This window comes from Dysidea avara, chromosome 5 (assembly GCF_963678975.1).
Source record: "Dysidea avara chromosome 5, odDysAvar1.4, whole genome shotgun sequence".
Taxonomy (NCBI): Eukaryota; Metazoa; Porifera; class Demospongiae; order Dictyoceratida; family Dysideidae; genus Dysidea; species Dysidea avara.
In genome coordinates this window covers 23,196,392-23,215,231 of record NC_089276.1, presented here as the reverse complement: position 1 = coordinate 23,215,231, position 18,840 = coordinate 23,196,392, and the positions used below count along the sequence as shown (strand labels likewise).

At 36.2% G+C, this 18,840-nt stretch overlaps 1 protein-coding gene across 2 annotated transcripts in view; it reads left to right on the top strand.

Annotated features, from left to right (window-relative positions):
- Nucleotides 1–2,721: 2,721 nt before the first annotated feature.
- Nucleotides 2,722–18,840, top strand: part of LOC136256448 (uncharacterized) — a 57,395-nt gene continuing 41,276 nt past the window's right edge. For both annotated transcript variants that reach the window (XM_066049406.1, XM_066049407.1), the window contains exons 1-4: nt 2,722–3,214; nt 7,815–8,564; nt 8,618–8,726; nt 12,597–12,745. In XM_066049406.1, coding sequence (XP_065905478.1) covers nt 2,760–3,214; nt 7,815–8,564; nt 8,618–8,726; nt 12,597–12,745 — 1,463 coding nt within the window. In that variant the 5' untranslated portion in view covers nt 2,722–2,759. The remainder of the gene's footprint in view (nt 3,215–7,814; nt 8,565–8,617; nt 8,727–12,596; nt 12,746–18,840) is intronic.

The window sequence follows — 18,840 nt, the reverse complement described above, 5'->3', positions numbered from 1 at the left end:
TTCTTGTGTCGTTACTCATAATATGCTCAAACTCTCAATACAATAATGGTTAGTCACGTACAGTAATTAATAGTTTGCCATCATTGTTGTGGTTGTTTCCAATATGTATTATCAAAATTCACATGGTCCACCAATATAGCTAAATACATTTATAAAGCACTGGCAAGGCTTTACCTGATATCTACAGACAAAACTGTTTTACCATGATATACTATAATTTGCTTTATTTTCGTGCAAAAAAAATTTTGTGTAAAAATATTTTCGTATGATTTATGTAAATGACTGCTCTATTAGAGTAGTTCAATAAAAATTTTCGTGCAAGAAATTTTCCATTTTTCGTACAAATTTTGCATACAAAAATAGCAACTTACGGTACTAGGAAAAGCATTCTTGCCCATGGCACAATTATTACTGTTGTACTTATATATGTTTATAGTGCTCATGTTTTATAAACTTTGACTTCGCTAAAACACTTTCAAGTGGTACAATTAGTTGTTGTCTCATGAACAGCTACATGTACTTTCTGTGAGAGTTTATATTTGAACTAATTATACTATCCCACGTTTGAGAAAAGACTATAGGGAGCCAAATCTTTAGTCAAACTAAAGGCAGAGCCTTGAGGCAGAGATTTTTTCTGACCTGTGTACAATAATTGTAGCCAGGGCCACCCACAGGGAGGGGGGGGCAACTGGGGAATTTTGCCCCGGGCCCCAGGAGGCCCCATGAAGGGCCCTTGAATACCTGTTTAAAAGATCGATATACTCTAATAGAGCAGTCAGAGTATTCTTCAGAGGAGCATTGTAGCAAGCTTATAAATAAGGAGATATGGTTGGTGAGGGCTAGCTATTGTGATTGTTAGCATGCAATGACCTTTTTTTCCCCCTTTTTTTGGTCTTCAACTTACATTTTGGGTGAAGTTATGATTCAGAATGGAAACCTCCTTACCCCTGGGGCCCCACTTTAACTCTTTTCCCTGGGCCCCTTAATTTCTCTGGGTGGCCCTGATTGTAGCAAGCAATATGATGACCAGTAGTATTGAAAATGATACTGAACTTCTTTGTCAGTGATCAGTAGCCAGCTACAGTAGCTTGTGACTGACTTTTGGAAAATCACCCATATGGGTGCACATGAAATAATTAGACTTTTCATGTTTAGTGGGTTGTTAATAAGAGCAGGGAACAGTTTTAAAAATATTTCAAGAATTTTCTTGTAATTTAAGGTATTGAAAATGGCTTACAACAAGTAGATTTGCACTATAAAGTTTGTGATATGATCATTAAATATTGATTTTAGATGTGAAATGCACCCATATGGGTGATTTTCCAAAATTCGGTCACATATACTGATAATATAATAAGGTGACTGTGACACAGATTCAAAATGTATCGCAAGAAGCATTCAGGCTGCTGCAATAAAAGACTACTAGCTAGCTGGTAGCTAGTACAGGAATGCAGGCACTGATCCAGGTCAGAAATAAACCAAAGCGCACATGGGTGGCCGGCCCAGATGAGAGTCCTGAATGTCTTAGTATTTACTTAGCTGACAACATACGTTATTGTCTAGTTTGTACAGTAAAGCACACAGTAGCATGATAGCTCTTGTGCACGTATCATTTATTTTGTAATCCCAGTATGGGCTGATCATGAGTTAACACTATTGGTTAAAACAAGTACACCTGTGCACATATTGCACATATTGCACATATTGCACATTCCTCTCTGTTGTATGTGATATCTGGAGATGATCAGCTTAGCCTAAGCTGATCTTAGGTTTGCTCTATTTAATAAATAAAAAAAGTAATTAATGTGAACTATCATCTTGCAGTCTTAGTACTAGCATCATGTGTAGTCCTGATTGTTGTAATAACAGCCATTTTATTAGAAAAGTTAAAGGTGTGTATTAAGAATCTCAGTATGTCTGAAGTTGATTGATTGTTTCTCAGGCATAATTATGATTAAATATGATTAAATACGCATAAACGACAAAAGATCTGTTACAATATCTTCAACAGTTAATAGCTACAAGTTCAGCTTTTTTCCACAAGTAATCCCTCAGTGGAATGTTTTACCAAGTGTCACTGTCAATGTACCAACTCTACAACAATTCTCTACACTTGTTCACCAGTGATCTCTTCAATTACTTAATTAGCTACTTAGCTATACTTAATTTACTTATACTTAATTACTTACTTACATTCTAATTTAATTTTTAACTAATCATCATTGTACTGTGCTCATGCATATGAGTCTTACAATTATAAAATGTCTAGTGATGCACGGGGGCGCAGAAGTCAGGGGGGGTAGGTCATGACGCATGCATGACGTATGAATATTGCGCAAGTTCTAAAAAAATTCACGTGAGCTGAATAGCCCCTGTACAAAAAGTAGAGGTAAGGGCGCGTCGGGGCGCATGGTCTGTTTTGATTCTACTCAGTTTACTGTTTACAATGGTGTGAGTCACGATCCTAAAAACACTTCCGTTACGGAGTTATTGGACTTAATGTGATGACGATGTGTGGTGGTCACGACTTACGCTTCAACAGTAGTAGTTATCATCAGTGGTTATATTACAATCATTGTTGTGTGATTTATTACTTTCAACAATTAGTATAACTGTATTTAATAAAATTGTTTTTGTTAGCGCTTTGTAGTGCACGTGGTCTTGGCCTACCCCCCCTGCGCGCAGAAGTGGCTATAGACAAAACGTGACTACAGAGTCACGTGATGCATCCTTCGAACCTTTGAGTCAGCACCTTAGCGATGACCTTAACGGTTTTTCTTACAGTGTATATCTTGCTTTGCTGGGTTTATATTACGTGTGCTGATTCATTTTGTGCTGACGACCTAGCGGACTGGACGGTCACAATCACTAACCAATCCGAACTGAACCAGTTTCTGAACAATGCGACATCACGAGATAACATCAGATGTGTCCACCTATCACTGGCAGCTGGTAATAGCTATAAACTGGATATTGTGAAGTTTATGCAAATTAATTTGGAACACAACGCCAGTCTAATAGTAGTAGGTGAAGGTGGAGGAGTTGATATTAATTGTACAGCTAGTTTGTCTGATCTGGAAGAGTTGAGGAAGTTGAACCTATCACTATCACGTGCTTCACTAGTTATGCTAGATGGATTAGTGTTCACATCATGTCCATTACCCATAGTGATAGAGGAGGTGTTGACTGTCGTCATTAACAACTGCCACTTTCTGTGAGTGCAAGTATATTTGTAGTATACCAAGGAGTCATGATAACTCCTTGAGATCTTGTATAGCTAGCTATAGCCTGCATGTCAGAAGCTTGAAAATCTGAGTCCATGTTAAAAAAGGCTACGTGATTTAATGTGACATTGTGTGTGTTAAGGTATCACCTTGCAATAGGTTGGAATTGCATGTATCACAACAAATCAATCAGATAGCTAGCTAGTTGTTTGTTAATTTGACATAATCAAAGTGAACTTACAATAGCATAGTCATCAATCCATATTAATGGATACAGTTGTAACATAGCTTATTTTCCAGCTATCTTTGAATATGTTATATATGTTCAAATTCTGGGCACCTATTGGTATACGTACATGAATAGATTGGGAGATAAGCAATTTTAAACAGTTTAGGCTATGAGAAACAAAAAAACTACGAGTTATCACTATGAATACAGACAACTGAGTGTGCTGTAACCTTGGAGCCTTTTGAACCACAACCACAACCACAACCATGGATTGCGATGGGAATAATGGGTAGACAGGCTAGTGGTACATATTCTGAGGAGATTCTTTGAGACTGTGGTCTATTTTTAGGTAAAGAAATCACAAACCCAAGTGAGTATAAGTATCATAATTATGTCACCATACATAATGACACAGGTCTATTTTTGTACAGAACTATATATAGCTAGTGCAGACTTGGAAGGATGTGGTCAGTTTTAACATTCTTTACCTAATATGTTAATACATTGTTATTATAGTCTGTAGCTACAGTTTCCACATTATGTGCTCCCAAATATGGTACAGTAAAGTACATCTAATCAAAAAACAACCAAACTGCAGCCTCCAAAAAAGCCAGAGTTAAAAATAAGTGAAATCCAAGGTGGTGGCCAAGAAATGGCTGTGATGGTAGGTTAATGGCAAAAAATTTAATAATAACAATTCATTGCGTTGCTTCCTGCAAGTTTCACTAGGATTCAGCACCTGAATTTTTTTTTTTTTTTTTTGCCATTGATCTACCATCACAGCCATTTCTTGGCTGCGACCTTGGATTTCACATATTTTTCACCCTGGCTGTTTTGGAGGCTGCACCCTTTTTTACAGCTTTGTAGTTAAATTAGATATCACTTCTTTTTGTGATTTCATACCTAAAACCAGTCTATGGCGAGCTTTGGGTATTTGTCTTCTCTTTACTACAGGAATGAGAATTATTATTATGGAGAAGATGTTTAATTATTTGTTTACTGTAGCTATACGTATGTACACTTATCACTATTATTACTGTGGTTATTCAATCAAAATATCAAATTAATTCACCATAGCTATACAGGCTGAATTGTTTGCAACTGAATACTCACTCTACAAGGAAACATGTATGTAACTGAAATTTCTACAGGGAGACACATAATGTATTTGCACTCCTAGACTACATGATGAATGGTTTGTGTTGAACTCTCCACAGAGTGACTCGTAACATAACTAACTCTCTACAGAAAGAATTGCAAACTTGTACAGGATAATTTTTTTGTAGGTGAACTCTTTACAGGTTGACTTGTTTCTAGCTGAATCCTCTACAGGGTGACTATCAGTGTTGGGAGTAACGCGTTACATATGTAACGCGTTATGTAATATTATTACTTTTGTGGTAACTAAGTAATATAACGAAATACGCTATAAAAACAAGTAATATAACTCCAGTTACTTTACTTACAAATGTAATGCGTTACCTAGGTAATATAGTTACTGTAACGAATCTAATATTATGTAATATTATTACTACAAGTAACAAAGTTACTAATCTCGTTAGTAATCCACTGAGTAATGCTTAGCCACAACGAAGTAATGAAGCCTACTGAATGAGGCTTATTCACCAGCTTCTTACTTATAATCAAGATTTGCACGTTGTCTAACAACGCAATTGTGTCACGTAATAAGGTGGTAGTTTCACATGTGACAGCTTAAGGCTGTGGACACAAAGTAATATAATATGTAATATTGTTACAGTTACTTTATTTTATGGGTAATGTGTAACTGTAGCTAAATAGTTCAGCTGCAAGTAATATGTAATATGTAACTAGTTGCTTTTATAAAGTAACTTGCCCAACACTGGTGACTATCTTGTTTCTACCTGATCTTTCTACAGGATGACTTGTTTCTAGCTAAACTCTTTACAGAGGGTGACTTGAAAAGTAGTTTAAATCTCTACAAGTCGACTTGTTTCTACAGCTGATCTCTCTACAGGGTGAATTGTTTCTAGCTGATTTCTGGTGACTCGTTTCTAGCTGATATCTCTACAGGGTGATTTGTTTCCAGCTGATCTCTCTATAGAATGATTATGTAGCTGATCTCTCTACAGGGTGACTTTAATTGTACTGTAGTTGAACGCTTTTTAGGATGACTGATCTTTCTATAGGATGACTTGTTTCTTGCTGATCTCTCTCTAGACTCTCTTACTTCCAGCTGAACTCTCTACAGGGTGACTTGAATGTACTGTAGTTGACTCTCTAGGATGGATGACTTGTTTCTAGCTGATCTTTCTACAGGATGACTTGTTTCTAGCTGAAATACTCTATAGGGTTACTTGAAATGTAGTTTAACATTTAGCATGGTGACTTGCATTGTTTCTAGCTGATCTCTCTACAGGGTGACTTTTTTTGCAGTTAAGCTCTATTCAGAGTGGCTTATAACATCTCTACAAGATACAGTTGAATGCTTTAACAGAGTAACTTTACTTTTTAGCTGACTGCTTTATTAGAGTATCTTGATCTCGCACTTGCTACACCAAGTTAGATTATAACTTTGTGGCTTTGAGTCTGGATGATTATTCCATCTGTACACCAATTTTCAAATAATTCCCCTAAGCGGTTTTCTAGTAGGCATGGCAAGTAATCGTTATTTTATTAACTAATCTTGATCGCATAATTTGCACACTGTTGCTTTAGTCGCTGTATCTTCATGGTCTTTAGCTTGATTTCTTTTAAATCAAATAAAGTTTGAAAATCGTACTGATTTTCAGTTTCTTCCCATAAACGGTACCCTGTAGGGATGACAACATATTGGTATTATTTTTCATGAATAATTGCTAATAACTCCATGATTGTGTATCGTATTCCAGCCAAACTTGGTACCGAGATGCGCCTTTATATCCTCCTTCTGTGTGCCAAATTTCAAGGCAATCAGATATCATATTTGCATTATGGCAGCTTTGTAAGTGTGCAAAAAGACAACGGAAAAAATGAAGAAACTAAGCCAAGTTTTGAAGTTTCATATCTTGGGAATGCTTTGAGCAATTTTGCTGAAAGTTGGTATGTGGAGTATTGACGGTGGTGGGTGTGTCCACAGCAAAAATCATCTTGTTGTCTTGTTTTTGTAAAAGCAGCACAGGACTACGAATGCTTGAAAATCACATTTTCTTACTTCAGGTGTGGCATGGGCCACACAACACACTACTATGTGTCTTGATGTGGATCTATGGCAATACATTTCATTCTGTGTAATACTGTACATTGGCTATGCATAGTATGTGCATCCATGCACTACCAATATTGTAGTCTTGTCACCAATCCTCACTCTAGCTTCTGTTATTGTTTTGGCTTGTACAAGTCTCTGGCTACCTGTAATGTTGATCTGATGACTTGGCATTGCTGTTGACAGACCCAAAGAGGACCTGGGATGAGTATAAAACTGTACGTGTACATGAGTTGTATTTTGCTTGATTCTAAGCCACTTGTAGGTCTTGTGAGGCTGTACGTATGTTCAGGGGCGGATCCAGACTTATAGAAAGGGGGGGTCAAAAATGAACTGAGGCACTACATTGTCTCTGGTTTGAAAAGGGAGACCAAAAAAAAAAAAAAAAAGGTCACAGCCAGCTGACAATAGCTGCCACCTCACTAACCATGCATTTATAGCTGATAAAGTACATAAAATTCCTTAAATAGCTCACTACACACTGTTCTAATACTGTGACTGCTTTATTAGAGTGACTGGACTGTTCTATTAGAGTATCTCGATCTTGGTATACTAAAAATTTTTGGAGGGAGGTCAAGAGCCCCCTTTAACCCCCCCTGTATCTGCCCCTGCATATGTTGGCTTCTAAACTTCGTCTTCTTCTCCATTTTATTGTGCTTATGATTTCTCACCAGATCCCTATGAGAGTGTGCTTTGTGGTATAGCAACACCAACTAAAAGACTATATGAGATGGTGGTAAAAAGCTGGTACACCTTAGCGTACAGTATCCCTAGATATGTGTAGTTAATATATAGCTTCATGTGTGGTATAAAATTTGTGTGCTTAGTAGAAACTAGTAGTAAACTACAACTAATCAAAAACTTTAAACAGCTATTTTTTGCCAACTGCTGTACAGTGTGCAAACCAGTCGGGTTATCGCCAGTGATCCTCATGTCAATGTTTATAAATATTGAAGTACTACTACTAAACAATGAGAAATTATTAGTAGGAAATTTTCATTGCAAAATCCAACTTGAATGCTTTTGATCACGTATAACAGCTATAAAGTTTCTAGAGGGATGCATGGAGTGTAATCTTTTATTTAAAAGTACAGTATATTATTTACATATATGTGTTCTTTCCTCCTTTATATTCCAGACATCATGAACACGGTGCTGTCAGTATTTATAATTCACAAGATGTGACAGTGAAAAATTGTAAATTTCTCAACAACACTTCAGACAGCTACTTCACTGGAAGGCCATACCAAGGAGCTGCTGGTGGTTTATCTATTGGACATTATTCTGTTGTGTCAAATGTTCAACTAAACAATATCAGTATCTTGATCACTGATTGCAACTTCACTGGAAATTTTGCATCTCCACCTTCCAATTTAACTGTAACATCAACTGAAGTATTAATGAATCAAATAATTACTGGTAGGGGTGGTGCTGTTATAGTCCTTGTCAATGTAGACACTCCATTTCACTTTGTCACACGTAACAGCTTCTTTCTGAACAATGTTGCTGATAATATTGGTGGAGTGTTTTATTGCCTGACTAATGGTGGCAAGATTAATCAGACCTTCATGTTTCATAATTCTGTTTTTATTGGAAACAGTGGCTCCAGTGCTGGTGCAGTAGCTTTTATTATTCTGCTGAATAGACCTGTGGATTTTGTTGTCCATTACATTGTACGTAATTGTACGTTCACTGATAATCTTGCTAATTCAGGAGTTGGAGGTGCTACAACTTTTTCTAGCTTATATGGAATACCTAATATCTTTTCTTTGTTTGAATACTGTATATTTATTAATAATACTGCAGCTTTATCAGGTGGAGCTGTTGATATAACGTCATATAATTTCTTTGAAACTCGCAATGTGATTCCTGTTATATTTAGAAATTGGTAAGTGCTTGTTGTTGTTGTTATAGTGTGTTCATCTTACATGTTGTGTACAGTGTATTTGATGGCAATGTTGCTGTTACTGGTTCAGCCATTAATCTTGCTTACTACTCGGTTACAATTGATGGTGTGACATTTGTTGATAACAAAGGAACTACGGTTGCAGTAAGTTTAATGTGATTATGTATATATACCTGTATAATGTATGTGTGCATGTTAACTTCATATGTACCAGGGGCATGTGTGGGAGTTTTCAAAGGGGGTTTCCACTGGAAGTAGATCCACGATATAGGGGTATGCTGATAATGATTTAATTTTGCAGATTGTCAAATGCCAGTAGTCTTGAGTGCTACGTACATAATGAAATAAGCAACATTTTGTTACTGAACCGACCTATATATATTTATTACACACACACACGCACGCACACACACGTACGCACATGCACACACTATATATGTATTGTTAGAAAAATAGAGCAAATTACAATATTATTGTGTTGCCTTCATCAGTATCATACAGTATCATACATGCCCAGTTCTAACTAGCTAGCCAGCTAACAGATAATAGGTATGGAATACCAGTTAACATTACGATACCATACAAATTGATCGAGAGCTGAGTAATAATTACTTATGTACTTCAGTTATGAGCCTATACAAAGGACCATGTACATTTTATTTGTAAAAATTCATAGCAGGCTAAGTGTATACCCATGGGGTAGTCTGCAGATGCAAATTTCACACTAAACTATTGTAGAGGATTTTTAGTAGTGATACATGTGATGACTGTTCTATTAAAGTATTTCACTGATTGCTACCCATTGTATTTGGGTCATTCCATGTCAAATCAACAAAGAATTTTGGGTCACCTCTCAGATTTTGACGAAACTTGGTGTGTTTGTAGTACCTGTGGTGCTTATCACTCATGCAAATTTTTAGCTCCATACACCCCGTAGTTTCTGATTTATGACCACAAATATTTTAAATATTTCATGAAAAATTGGTCCATCTCTAATTACAAAATCGACTGTAACTTCACACTGTGTAAATATTTTTAAACACGACTTTCACTGATGGAAGACTGTTGATCGACCTTTCTAGTGATTTCTAAATTATGGGATATTTACTTAATTATGGTTCAAAAATACTTTATTGAAAACTTTAATCCTTTATATTTCAAAAAAGGCTGTTCAAATTTTTTTTGTGAATAATGATTGGGTCATGGTCTATGTTTGATAAAATTTTTGTGGTGGGACCACAATGGGCTCAAGAGATATAATGAATTATGTTGTGGTGTGCAGTGGAATTTGTAGTTTATGATTGCTGTATGGGAGTGTACACCTCCAATAACCACTCACAACAAGAGTTTGTCTTACAGAGTGAAGGTACAGTACAACCTGTATTAGTGACCACCTGTATTGAAAGACCACCTATGTGCTGCAGTTAGTTTATACTTTTTGAATTGGATATCAATGTATAATACCAAAGCATTAAATGTTTCTAGCAAATCCAAAAACGGTCCTTATTGGAAGGTGGGCTTTAAATGAGACCACCATGTATCCATAAACATGTCCATCTCTTCAGAAATACCTTATTTATTAAATCTAATCCTGCCATATTGCACTTACATATGTAGCCCCACTCTACACAATTCAAGTTACGTACATGGTTGCATAAGTACAACAGACCTCCTCAAAAAGGATACCCGGGCTGTTGATAGCCATTCATGATCTCACTTTATAAAAGTACGTATATTTGGACCCAAGAAGTCTATGGTTTCTTAAAAATGAACACTATCAATGGTCTAGGGAATAGGAAGAGTCACACTGTATGCAGTACAGTAGATGCATTACTAGTACCAAGAATTTTTTTTTATTAACACTTGCTTGTACCTCATGTATGATTTATAGTACTGCAATTGCTGGTTTCTCAAAGTATTTGCATTCACACTTTGAAGATCAGTACAGGCAAATGTTAAATACACATGAAAATGTGGTCAACATGTTTATACCTATTGCGTGAGTATGTGCATGAATGATCTTCATAGTCACAAATATAAAGTAATTATAAATTAACTTCACATATTGAGGTGCAAGGAATACATGTATATGGGTAAAACCATCCATTCCTAGGACCATAGTAAAGTGTTCATATTACAGAGGTCACAGAAATATCTTGGTTCAAAGGTATGTACACCACTATAGTGGGAGTATAAACAGACATTCTGGTTATCAAGGTGTGCAGGTACCCCTTTGAGGAGTTCTGTTATACATAACTATGCAGTCACATACACAACTTAAATAGGGCTAAGTCCCCTACAGTGGGATTCAACTTGATAAAGAAGATATTTCTGAAGAGATGGTACAACATTCACATGATATATTTATCACATGATATGTTTGTTTATGACACATGATAGTCAGATTTGTAATTTAAAGTCAACCTGTCTAATAAGGACCATTTTTGGATTTGCTAGAAAGGGTTGATGCTTTGGTGCTATACATTAATGTCCAATTAACCCTTAATAAATACACATGCCTTGCACAAAGTACTGTAACGTTTGAAACATCCATCCTATGCCTATGCAATTTACGTCATTCTACTTGTGACATAACAAGGATTAAAATGATTCCTAGGGTTTTACCTGAACGCTAAATGGTGAGGCCAAAACCAGCCATGAAAATAACTTTTCGGTAAGGAAACATGCAAACCCATTACATGCCTTTACAAAATGTTCGATGACTCGATGGTAATTGCTCCTATCACCTTGCAACAACTTCCAATCAATTTGTCATGAAATTTTCTATCAGGCCATATATGACTCATGTGAGTAAACCCACAATTGAAATTAAACAATTGGCAAGAATTTTGAAACACGTAGAAGCAACTCGTCACTGTTCATCGCTTCATAATTAGTAAGCCACTGTAGTTACTATGTTCATTTAACCTTTTCCAAGTAGTCCAGTGAACACACTTTCAATCTATGTGTATTTGTAGGCTGTTAGAATGAAGTTACCAAACCTATTGTTGCCATGCATACTGATATTGTGTAAACACACATTTTCGAAAAGTTCTCTGCGGGTTTAAGGGTTAAACAAGTATAAATTAACTGCAGTACATAGGTGGTCTTTCAATACAGGTGGTAACTAATGCAGGTTGCACTGTACCTAGACACCTTCACTCTGTAAGACAAACTCTTGTTGTGAATAGTTATTGGAGGTGTACACCCCCATACAGCAATAATAGACTACAAATTCCACAGCACACCACAACATAATTCATTATACCTCTTGAGCCCACTGTGGTCCCACCACAAACAGTTATCAAACATAGACCATGACCCAATCATTATTCACCAAAAAAATTTGAAGAATTTAAAGCAGCCTTTTTTGAAATATAAAGGATTAAAATTTTCAATAAAGTATATTTGAACCATACTTAAGTAGATATCCCATAATTTTGGGATCACTAGTAAGGTCGATCAACAGTCTTCCATCAGTGAAAGTTGTGTTTAAAAGTATTTTCACAGTGTGAAGTTACAGTCAATTTTGTAACTAGAGATGGACCAATTTTTCATGAAATATTCAAAATATTTGTGGTCATAAATCAGAAACCACGGGGTGTATGGAGCAAAAAATTGCCTGAGTGATAAGTACCACAGGTACTGCAAACACACCAAGTTTCGTCAAAATTTGAGAGGTGACCCTAAATTCCTTGACATGGAATGACCCATTTGTATAACCATTGTTTGGAGAGTTGTTTCGTATATGCCAAGGTATTATATCTGAAACATACCAAATAAAGGTTTTTGGTAATACCGCAGGGCTCATTATTGGGATGATGAGTTATAAGTTTTTGTTGAAATAAATATGATTGTGATAATTGTAATTATTTCAACAAACACTTACAGTATAATAACTCATCACCCCAATGATGTATACGTGATGGTAAATTACATGTACATACATGGCAGTCACATAAAGTACACAAATTCATTATAAATTTTGTTGTAAAACTTGATATTGTTTTGAAGGCAAATAAAGGGCAAATGTTCTTTCATGGAAGTGTCAAGTTTCATGGTAACATGGTAAATGAAACATTTGGTGGTGCTCTAGACTTGCTCTACAGTGAGATGATCCTTACAAATGATACACACATTGAGTTCAAATACAATACTGCCTAGTAAGTATGATGGTGTATGCGTGCATACATTATTTGTATTTGGTTTGTAACATTTGTATACAAGTGTAACTGTAAGGATAAATTAGGAAGTTTACGAGGTGGTAGGAATCATTACAATAACTGAAGTAAGATCATTTCCTGCAAATAAATTTAATCTTTGTTTTTAGGCTATATACAGTGGGGGCCAAATTTATACCTCAAGTGATGATTTTCTTGTCTGGAATACTAATGCCGATAGTTTATCCTTACATCATTTTGTTTAATTTTTCCACCTCATCAAAGGAAGAATGGTTTGTTTCCTTCTGTCACTATTGACATATTACTATGATAGTTGTTTATTTACATATACTGAAAAATCACAATTCTCATTGTGGGAATTATGAAAAGAATGTGGGAAAATTAAACAATTCCCAGTATGAGAAAAATCCACCATTATGTGGGACTAGCATTGGTACCTGCCCTACGTGTAGGACCATCTCCACATTAAACATTTTAATGCCAGGAAGAGGGATCAAGCATTAAACACCGACACTGCTCATGTAGCTATGTAGAGTACATGGTGATGTCACATTTTTAAAGATCATGAGGTTTCCTTACGTCATTAATGATGCAAAACACTAAAGTTTATTGTTTGTGGTTTTGACAGGAATGTAGTTCAATTATTCAATGCATCTTCCCTACCAGTGACTTCAATGTGGTGTAAAGAACAAACAAAACCTTTGTTGCTTTACATGTAGGACAACTAATGCAACAATAATTAATATATTGGGAACCAAGCATAAATATTAGTGTCCTATATTTGCTGCATGTCGATAGTGCTTTAAAGTACATGATCCTTATGCAGTACATATAGTAAAATAATTAGCATACAAGGCTAATTAGTTAAACTGCATGTGAGCTAAGGCAGTTGTATATACAGTATACCTACATTACATACAAGTGATATACACATGGTACAATTTCAGTTTCTACATTGTGATGTTTACCTTACCAACTGTTGCAAAGAGAAATGAACTTGGGCATTATTTAAAGCCAACACAATTTACAATTATATAGTTACTGCATGGCAGGCAAAGGTTCAGAACCAGTATGCACTTTCAGTTCTGATATTGCAGTGACACATATACCTCTTGCCATACAAAAACCCAGTTTTAAACACCTGCAGTGTAATTGACCATTAAACTAATGTACAATACTTTAGAGTGGAAGCATGTAAGCAGGATTATAGTGAAACAGTTGTGCCGGGTCAAACACAGTTCCTTGGTGTAAATTATGGTATCTGCATGGTTCCAGTATTATCAATTTTCAGATGCACAGTAATATCTGTCCAATCATGCAAGCTGCCTATTTACTACAGCAGTAATGGGGTAAATCTGAACAAACAGTTTTGTATGTCCTATGTGCTTAAAACAAAGATGTAGATATTCTGGATACTGGTGAAAAAAGCTATACAACACACCGGACCAACACACAGATGGACAAATATGTTGGCAATTTGCCTGCCCTATCCCAAAAGTACTATAAGAGTCCTTATGATGTGAGGCAGTTAAGTATCAGTGCTGAAAAACTGAGCATAAGAGTTTGTAGATGAAGAACAGATAGAACAAAAAGGTGCATCAAAAAGGTCCTGAAAGTGAGAAAGAAAGTTATGACCTAGGCAGGGATTGAACCCAGGTTGGTTATAATAACTTGGGGTTAGGGGAGGTGCACAGATTGCCACAGTTGTTTATCTGTGGTTTTGACAGGAATGTAGCTCAGCTTTTCAATGATCCTTTCCTACACCAGTGCCTTCATCGCCGTATAAAGAGCGAACAAAAGCATGTATTGATTTGCTACAACACTCGAGTTGCCAGATGATGGGCGTTTTAAAAAAAGGCCCACGTCTATGTGTGCTTTGCATACCAAGATACAATGAGCTAAAAGTTGTGTTTTAAAAAGGTGTACACAAAAAAGTACTGAGTATAAAGAAAAAAATCTGCCAACACGTGAATTCAAACCCACGGCCTCTTACATGCTAGTCAGGTGTTCTACCACTTGAATAGTATGTGCTGTGGTTTTCAAAGGAATGACTTTTTTGTAAATAATTATTACAAAGTTCAGTGGTTGCTATTGTTCCAGCAGTCCACTAGATTTCTTGCTATCAAGCACACTAGTTGTATGCTTTGCCCTGAGTATTCAACTTTAGAGCACGCATGTAGTAGGTTGTACCGAGCATTTAACTTTAGGAGACGCATCTAGTAAGTTTTATTTTTATTCATGTGACTGCTGGAACAATAGCAGCAGCCTAATTATTATGACTGTGTACCCACACATACCGCATGGCACCACGCACCCCAGCTATGTTAGTTATCGTCTGAAAAGTGAAGTATCCAATACGCTTCATTGTCAGCTATGTTCAACCCGTTACACATCATTTTGAATCAAGAACTGTTCAAAAAGCACCTCTGCAATCCCTGCATACCCAAAGAAATGATGCTACACGCCCCAGTTATATCGATTATTGTCCAGATGAAAAGTGAAGTATCCACTTTGCTTCATTGTTGGGTATGTTCAACCCATTACACAGCAGTATGAATCAAGAACCATTCAAAAAGCACCTCTGCTAACAGAATAGTCACTATGAAAAACATGAATGATTTCTGTTACGAAGTGAAGCCATCATGTGCTACCACCAAATCAATGCAAAGATGAATGGGACACAAAGGGGGACACAAAGGGGGACACTGGTAAGTCCAAGAAAAATGCATTGTACGTACTGCGGTATGCCAAAAGGCACTTCTCAGGCTGAAGTGACATCGAACAGTTAAAAAATCAAACTTGTATCCTTAGCCATTATCGAGTTACATTTGTCTGAAGGCATCAGTCAGTCAGTCAGTTACTTAGTCAGTCAGTAGAGAATTCTGTTAAATAATTTTTTTTTAAAATTTTGTAGTAACTTGTTGATAGCATTTCGGGTCGATCTGAAAGCTTGTTTGAGCTTATTTTTACCTAAGCAATACTGCCTCATCATTGTCAGGGGAAATTGAGGCTGTTTTTTGAGTGATGTTATTTTGTGGACCACACCTGCTCCTTTGTGGTCCCTACTGTACAGTAATATTGTACTGTACAATAGAATAGTAGGTTTAAAATAGTAGCGCACCCTCGAATAATACTGCAGTGTTACAATATCCAAAGAGTTTTATTGTCTTTTTTGGAATAAAAGTACCCCATGCGGCATAAATAAGTAAATCTGGTACTTGTATTTACCTTTATATAGTGGAACCTCTCTTATCCGGGTGGTATGATATACATACTACTGTCCGTATCTCAGAAATGTCTGTAACTAGTAACTAAAGTATAAGATGCTATTTTGTTAAGTGCATACAACTTGAATGGGCAATTTAGAAACAGTGGAAATGGAAACTGGAAATCAAAAGTGGAAATGGAAATGGAACTTGTCAAATCATAATATAAATGTACCCTATAGTAACACCCTTGTTTTGCCTGCCTGTCCCAAGACGTGCCTTTTGGCACACTGCAGTGCATACAATGCACGCATCATAGATTTACCTTTGTCCTCCTTTGTGTCCCATTTCTTTTTATGACAGCCCAAGGTGCCAATTCGCGGTAGCGTGATCCATGGCTTGTTTATAAATGGAAATTGTCCGTATTTGCTGTGGTGACTGGATTGATTGCAGAGGCGATTCTAGCACTGTTCTTCATTTGTAAAATGTTGTTTTGGGCTGAACATAGCTAAAAAGTGAAGTGTAATGACCGTTACATTTTCAAGGCAGTAATTTTATAGTTGGGGCATGTGAACTGTTGTATTTTCGTGGTGACTGGATTGGACTGGATTGATTGTAGAGGCACTTCTACTGTTTTCGTGAGTAAAATGGGGTGAACATAATTGGAAGCGGAGCACAATGGCCACTGCACTTTCGAAGGAATATTAATAGCTGGGGCATGTGTTCAGACGAAAACATTAATTTTGGTGCCATACTTTCTTTTGATGTGGTATGCATGGGTTCACCAGTCATAATAATGTTACAAAAAATGTAAGCAAACAAGTTTAAGGAAAAATTAGGAATTTTAAGCTTGATTAGAGATCATAGAAAAAGGGTAGAGAAAAAAGGGAGGTCACCTACACCTGCAGATATACTAGCGAACATTTAATCCCTGATTCAGTCTTGGTCTTGGGTATAGACTTAATTAGGGATTAAATGGTCACTAGTATGTATATCTACAGGTGTAGGCGACCTCTCTTGTTTCCCTTCTTCTATGATCCCTAATTGAACTTAAAATTCCTAATTTTTCTTTAAATTTAAGTGAAGTATACATACTTTTGAGATATACTAAGTATAAGTACATATGATTTTCAAGGTTATACAGGGGTATATGCAAGTATTTTTGATAGTATTAAAGTACAAGTACAAATACACGAGCAATTATGATTAAACTACTCTTATCATTTAGTGTTCAAAATTTCATGATTATACATGAATGTGTAGTTTGTACTACAAACATCCACTATGCAAACTTGGCATGATAAGTACTTTGGCATTGAAAAATTGGTGAAAACATGCCAATTTAGGGATTTTCATAATGTTCAGTGCCATCATACTGTATCTTGTTTCTTGACTTTTTATCACTGGAACCCTGCTTCATTTTTTAAATTAACAATTTCCACTAGTTATTTGTGATTCTTGATTAAATACGTATAAACTTAAAAAATTTTCATTACACTTGTTTGTTTACTTTTTTGCTGTAACATAATTCATTACCATCATATATCACGTCAATTGAAAGAATGGCGTTAGACACATCAATGTACAACTGAATGCATGTCTAAATGTACCACCATTCTGCTTTTCTTTTGGCCATGTTCAAAGTGACTATTTCACTTCAGTTCAAGCTATGTTCCACACATTGTACAGTGTTACAAACAAAGAAACAGTACAGGAAGCGTGTCTGTAATTCATCCAGTCATGCCATGGAACATATAGGACTGAAGTCATGCTGCGAGTTACAACACTTATAGGATGTTCACGTTGAGCTGAATCCTCAAAAACATTTAATAACTCATGGATGCAATTGCACACGATCTTGAAATTTGGCTCATTTGTAGTACTGCTTGACCCACTAAAAATATTTCAAAATCTTGTTCAAATGTTTGACATAATATTTATGGCCAACCAAACTTTTCGCAATACATTTCCTATGGGGAAGCCATATAAGTACAGTGTCCATTACAGCCGTTTCCCAAACTTGTAATGCAGCCAAACCAGACGTATGTGTCTGTTGTTGACACCTTTGCTGTTACCAATAATCATCTGGTTGGCTGAAATGTTAACTGTGTTGAGAAAAAATCCACTTTTATTTTTTAGCTGTTTTTCAGGATTCAGCTCAACATGAACGTACTACAGTGGAACCTCTCTTAAAGGACTCTCTGAATTAAGGAAACCTCTGTACTAAGGACAAAGGAGTTTGGTCCCAACAGTTCCAATTCCATACATTTCACCTCTAAAAGAGGAAAACCTCTATATTACAACCAAAACTTTTTGGTCCCAAAGTGTCCGTTATTTAGAGATTCCACTGTATACATGGTTGCTAGTGGAGAAAGGAATGGGATACAAAGGAGGACGATGGTAATTACATGATGTGTGCATTGTAGCTGCTGTGGTTGGTGAAAAGGTACAGTATTTCTTGGGCCGAAGCAACGTTGAACAGTGATGAATTTAAGCCCGTAACCTTATCCATAGTTGTGGTAGCTTGGCTGAGTCTGTTAGCAGAAAATTCAGTTAAATTAATTTCTTTTAATTTAATAGAAACATGTTGGAAGGGTTTGGGGTTGTTCTGAAGATATTTATGAACATGGTTATGCCTAAACAATACTGCCAAGCTGTTATGAAGGAAAAAATAGACTGGTTTTTTAGGTGATATTTTTTAGCAAGAAAGCCCAAATAATCTGCATAATCCCTACTTTACTGTACTGTATCATAAAGAAATTTAGTGGAAGTATTTTGAGTTGTTTTAAGGCATGTTTTGGGCTTGATTGTATTCATCTAGTGCTATGTTGTGAAGCTAGTTTATCACCTTTTTGGAACCTTTCCAATCCC